Source organism: Dermacentor albipictus, chromosome 10, assembly GCF_038994185.2.
Source record: "Dermacentor albipictus isolate Rhodes 1998 colony chromosome 10, USDA_Dalb.pri_finalv2, whole genome shotgun sequence".
NCBI classification, from domain to species: domain Eukaryota; kingdom Metazoa; phylum Arthropoda; class Arachnida; order Ixodida; family Ixodidae; genus Dermacentor; species Dermacentor albipictus.
The window spans coordinates 10,340,919-10,347,227 of NC_091830.1; the positions used below are offsets into that span (position 1 = coordinate 10,340,919).

A 6,309-nucleotide genomic window follows, 5' to 3' on the forward strand; every position below is an offset into this window, starting at 1 on the left:
CATAAGACGACGTTATCGGATTTTTGGACCAGATAGTAAGAAATCAGCTTGACTTCCACGTGCAGCGCGTTTGCATTTGCGCAGAGTCATTGGGAGAAAAAAAACCCAGAAGAATAAGGGAAATGTGCCCCTCATTGCTGTTGTAAATATGGTGTTTACGGTTTTTCTTGCCAAGCTTAAAAGAAGGCTGATGAAAATGTGGCACTACCTTGGGAAGCGCTCTTATTTGTGCGCCCTTTGCCTCTGCAGCTTTTCTTTCGTTGCCACAGAAAATTGTGCATGAGTGTAGTCGTGTCAGAAGTAGAGGGCGCATAAGTTGGCAGTGAAGCTCGCCTCCCGGCAGCATGAGAACATGACATTTCAATGTATCCTGTCGCCTTTAATAATGAACCTATTTCAAGAATACTTGCAGTGCGACGCTCCGTGGACATCACGCTACAACTTCCAGCGTCTGAGCAAAATTTGCAACGGTGTCTGGTGAAGGATCTCGCAAGTGACTACGGTTCGCTGCACTTTGCAGGAGATCGACCAGTGGTTCAAGGACTTTGCCACTCGAATGACGATGAAGTCATGTCTGGTGTCCAAGCGCTGCAGGAATGCGCAGCTCGGTGGCGCCACGGTTTTGACAATTGGGACTGGAGCATTCGTGGCGGCCGGGGTGCCAGTGGCTGCCGGCTGTTGCGCAATCGCGGCCCTCGTGGTACTGGTCAACCTCTCGCTGACCGGATTCAAAGGGTGCAAGAGCACCCCGGAAGAGGAGAGCCACGTGAGCCCCACTTCGGCCCCACCGCAGGGCTCTTTTTCTACTCGTCGCTCTCCACACTGAGCTTTTTGTTTTATCTCGTGTTCGTATTCCTAGGATGCAAGCGATGGCCTTGTCATCAGCATCCCTTTCTAGATCCCTCCGATACGCATTTTCTAGATAGCGCTTTTCTATTTTCAGGAGATCGAAGAAGGGGTTGTCCTAGTGGAAGTCAACGACGAATTGCTTGATGGGCGCCAGAAGACTTCTGCCGGGGTAACCTACTTCAACCTAATCGCGTGTCGTGCTAGATGCGATTGATTATAGCGCAGGGAACTCTCAAGAAATTATTGTTAGAAAGTGTCACTAAGGTGAAATGAACAAGGTGAGCGTGCGGCGCTTTAGCGATAGGTCACATAAACTAAAGTGAGCAACAGCGGTCAACAGAGGACTTTTGGGTGCCTACGTTTTGGTAGGGGCACTTGTCCTCGCCAGAGCCTTAACGCAACCACGTGTTCGCGGGGAAAGATTGACTGCTGAGACACTGTTCGCGCAGTGCTAATTATACGCTTCAGGTCACTATCCTCCTGCGTACATCGCCCTTTCTTGAATGTCAAAGGATTTGAACAATTTGGATAGATTTCACCATAGTCGACACAGGCCATGAACAACGGAATAGCAGTCCGCTTGCAACAATATGAAATGAATTTAATCTCTTCACACACCAACGTGTCTACAGGGGCAAAAAAATGACGCGACTTCGCGGAATCGCGCCCTTGAGGGTGGCAACATGGGCTTGTTGGTTGGTCGTCGTGGAACGGTATTCGGTATAGTGCAGCAAAACACACACACAGGAAGAAATGACAGAGGGACGCCAACGCCAACTATCATCATGCACCCATACAAAACCTCTTGCATGGCGATAACGAACCCTGGAAATGCATGATGGCGTGAAAACAACTCTAAAACTGGTACATCACACAAACACCAAATAAACCTAATTATACACTACAAATGAAGTAAGCTTTCAAGGCATGCGCAAATAATCCTCACCTAATGACCTCACCTAATGCACCTAAAACTCGTACTTGTATTCTTGTCTTGCAGGCAACCACGAATCTAAGAAGTCGGCAAGGCATTTCTGCAGTCAAGGAGACGTCCTTCAACAGAGTGGAGGAGGTAAGTGATTGGGTGAGGAGCGGTCGGTTTAAACAGGCGTTGAAGGTATGCGCATGCCCTTCATCGGACATTCAGGCAATATTTTGGAGCTGGCCTTTCAGCTTGATAGATGCTATTGTAAAAATGTTAAGTTGTGCTCATTTTGTAAAATAATGTGCAATTGAGAGTAAATGTGAGTAAGAAAAATCATCGAATGAACAGGAAATTTTTTTTTTGCGAGAAGAGATCAAGTAATTCTTCTTTAATGTTCTAGCAAGTGAATGTAGGCAAAATGCAAAGAATATGTATTCCTTGCATTCGAAATAAATAAGTAAAAAGATGAATTCTGCTAGATCAAGTCCAAAAACCATGATATAATTATGAGGTACGCTGTAGCGGGGAACTCTGCATTAATGATGACCACCTAGAGTTCTTTGGAGGGCTCCTGTATTCCAATATTTATGTTTTCTTGACATAATGTTTTCAACCAGTCCAGCTGAAGCAGCGACTTGTGTCGTAAGGCGAGTACTATAGGCATTGCTTACACCAACGCCAGCGCAGAGTCACGTTACATTGAAAGATCCGAGGACACCTAAGCACTTCGTATGAGTTGTGAATGCGAAAGCGTTAATGTCCATTCGAAAGCCGCTGAGCCGTCCTTCGAGTTATGAGCTCCTTGCGGGCAAGCGAGCGCGTTTTTACTTGACCTTACCGAGGCAGTTAGAAGGCATGCGAAAGCTGGAGCGGCCAAGGAACGCGCGCATAACACAAGCTTCCGAAAGCGATGGTGAATCGGCGTACCAGCGATTTCATCTCCCCTCACGTAATCACGCGGCAACAGGTGTTCCTTTTCGGTTGCTCTGCTCCGTCGAAACCCGAGCTAGCAAGCGCGAACCAGCGTCGAGAGGCGCGCTCGTTATTCATCGCGTCGCGTGATTTTTAATGGGCGTAGCTTGGTGCGTGTACGTAGAAAGAAGACAGCGCAGGGCATCGGCTTATCTTGCACTAAACAGGGCGAGAACTCTTTACTGTGGCGGAAACCGATGTCTTAACCGCCGTGGGTTAGCTTAAAAAGGATAGCAGAAAGCTTCACGCTTCAAATCATGGAACTGAAAAGCATGACACTGTCTCAGAGGCGTTAACGAGTTATATATAGCGTGAAACAAACAGAAAAGAAACGTTTATATATTTCGGAAGGAGTGTAATACGTCACGAACTGCACTCGTTAGTCAAGGAATCGTTTGCATCGCTCAAGAGGCACTTGCGATGGTACATAAATTTCTGCAAGTTCATGCATATTCACAAGCACACACGGGCACACACACACTCGCATGCACATACATACATACATACATACATACGTACGTACGTACGTACATACGTACATACGTACATACGTACATACGTACATACATACATACATACATACATACATACATACATACATACATACATACATACATACATACATACATACATACATACATACATACATACATACATACATACATACATACATACACATAGATGTACAGGTACATAGATACCTACATACATAGACGTGGAGAAATAGAAATGTACTGCCACTGAATGCACTATTTCCGACGATACACGCAGAGTAATGCGTAGGGCACAGTCAAGAATGTACACATTATTCCAACTTCACTACTCGTCCAGCGAGTGATTAATTTCATTGCGATACGTATCCATACAGCTGCGTCAACTCAGGTACAAAGCAGGTCAGTATACGATGCTCTCGAATAAGTCCTTAACGCACCCCTTGCGAAACACTCCCATATTTGCCGCAAAGCTGTGGTCGGGGCCTCAAAGCATTCCTCGTACTGGAGATTAGCCATAGGGGGGATAATAAAAAGTACGAACTGCAAAAAAGAAATTAAAACAAACAGTCCAATAGAACAAGCTGTCAGATGGGACATTCAGTGACGTAAGGACAAGATATTTTTGTCATAACTATTTAGTATATTTCCGTGGCACCTCCTGCGTCATTACCTTCTTGTCACCTTCAGTGGAATTATGCAGATCTGCCCTTATGGAATGTGACTGGCGCTCGACTGAGACGTACAAAGAGACAACGGGTTTAATGTTGATAAATTCAAGCCTAAATTTCTCGTTTGAAGTGCAAGAAACCTTCTACATGGCGAGGAGGTGTGGTGGTTGGAAATATGAAAATGAGCAATCGTTTCTGATTCGTTACGTAAAGAACACAATTTAGTTAAACAAAAAGAAATGCATGAAGATAGTAATAGAGACTCAGAAGGCTACAGAGGAAGCTTTATATTGTCATCTCACATTGTCGTGAAAAGCATTCGCTCTTGTTTCGCAGAAATTGTCAGAGTTTGAAATCAAGTACACTAATGGCTGGCGATTCAATGCATTTTAGAAGTCTTTTACATCAAGCGCTTGCCAGTAAAAAAAAAAGAAACTTTGGAAGAACATTTAAAACAGAGAAATTGAGTGACAACAACGCGAGACAAGCAGCGGACTTATTTGGAAAGAATGGACAGGTGCTTATTTGGTCCCGATTCTCAATTTGGCCTTTTATTAACGACGTATCCTAATGCGCACTGTAATGGCAGAAGCTTACTAACGTTGTAAATATACTAAGACGGGAAGATATAAAGCTTGATCAATTATTGGAAAACTACTTGAAAACCATACATACTGCCTTTCATTCGGTTCACGCCTGTCACGATCTATTCAACTACTATTTGTCCTGGTCGCAAAAAGCACTATTCTCAAATATCTTACAGCATCAATTTGCTCTGGATTCCACTTGCTGTTTGCGAAGATAACTACATGCCACAAGTTCTGTGAGAAACTACGGCGTGAATTTCGGCAGACGGAAAGCAAAACACCAGTTAAGTCGAGCAGAAAAAATGTCAACTCCGGTGTTCTCTAAACTTTGATTGGTGTCTATAGAAATGACAGAGTGGCGCAGGAATTGAACAAGGTGGCCTTCCAGAAAGCCTTCAAGGCTGTGCAGATGTATGTGTGCGGAATGACAGAACCAGGCTCGTGTTCAGCGCTTTGTTTGTGTCCTTTACTTCGTGCATTTGTTCCTCGAGTGGCCTGGTCTATGTAAAGAGAGCCCTTTCTCGTGTGATCCTTGCAGGAGATCGACGAGTCACCAGCGAATCCTGGCAATGGCAAGCAGAAAAGAAAAAAGAAGTTCTTTAGGAAGTTATTTGGGAAGGCGCGCAGAAAGTCCCGCGGACCAACAGAGCTGGACCGACTGAAGCAATGCTAAACACCGCTGGGCTTGATTAGAACGAAGGTGTGCACTGTTTTGAAGCAACGAAGGGACCATAAACTACACTCCCACATTTCGTCACCGTAGTCTACAACTTCACGTCCTGTGGAACTATGAATCTCTCTGTCATGATGATCTGCATTTCCTAGTCGCTCTAATGTCGTTTTGTGTGTTATGTCACTGCCACAGCTACGCCAATCTGTATTGTTTGTCATAAACATGTTTGTCAATCAAGTTGTTTCCCTCTTCCCGATGTGTCCCTTTTCACTGACGCTGGGAGTGCATAGAAAATGAGAAATTCGGCATGTGTGAGAATGCGAAAGCGTTATAACGTTTGTAGACCTCGAAACGTCATGAACGCGTTCACTGCACGCATGAACGTGCTCATGAACACAGGCAATAGGTACACCTTGAGTCAGCCAGAGCCCGTGGACGAGACGTGAATTCGGGTTGGCGTGTACTCGCAACTCGGAAGCCTGGGTTCGATTCCCACTCAGACTGAAATGTACCAAATTTTTTTAAAGCAATAAGTTTACTTTGTTTACAGGAACCTCCCTGTGGAATTCGAGGGCAAAGCGAGCATTTTTAGAACGATAGCTCTACTATAGTCCAGGTACAAACCCAGAAAGCAACTGGTCCCGTAAATCTGACGTTCAAGCTCAGCCAAGGTCAAACTAGGACTTAGCCAGCCTAAGGCGTTGTGGAGTGAAAACTAAGAGCGGCTGAAGGTCAGTCTTTCGTGTCGCCAACGCAAGTAGCGCTGGCTGCATCCAGGTTCACTGTAAGATCGTGCCGAGAGCGCCGACGGCGCCGAGCAGCGCCGCTGTGTTGTCTTAATTGTGGTGGAATTGCAGATGTTGTAGTTGTGGCTACACGAAAACCGAGCTATCGCTCGACAAACTCGCTTTAACCGCCTTCAACCACGGCAATATTTTGGCGTGTTTTTACTCTTTGTGCCGTCAGCAATTTCTGGTATTATCTTTCGGTCACGCCGATCCCGAGGATTTTCGCGGGACGCAGCATATAATGTTTTCGCATTAAAATAAATAACTTCAGTGGCGATTTAGTGGTGACTGCAAGCGAAACACGTTAGCATTACGGCTCACCTCTTTGAGGTCCCGGATCTATGATTTAAACT

General features: G+C 45.3%; 1 protein-coding gene across 1 annotated transcript in view; it reads left to right on the forward strand.

Moving 5' to 3' along the window:
* LOC135917914 (atlastin-3-like) overlaps positions 1-5,416 on the forward strand; it is a 39,666-nt gene extending 34,250 nt beyond the window's left edge. Inside the window, exons 10-13 of the mRNA XM_065451539.2 lie at positions 521-766; positions 944-1,018; positions 1,850-1,921; positions 5,034-5,416. Coding sequence (XP_065307611.2) covers positions 521-766; positions 944-1,018; positions 1,850-1,921; positions 5,034-5,168 — 528 coding nt within the window. The 3' untranslated portion in view covers positions 5,169-5,416. The remainder of the gene's footprint in view (positions 1-520; positions 767-943; positions 1,019-1,849; positions 1,922-5,033) is intronic.
* Positions 5,417-6,309: the final 893 nt, after the last annotated feature.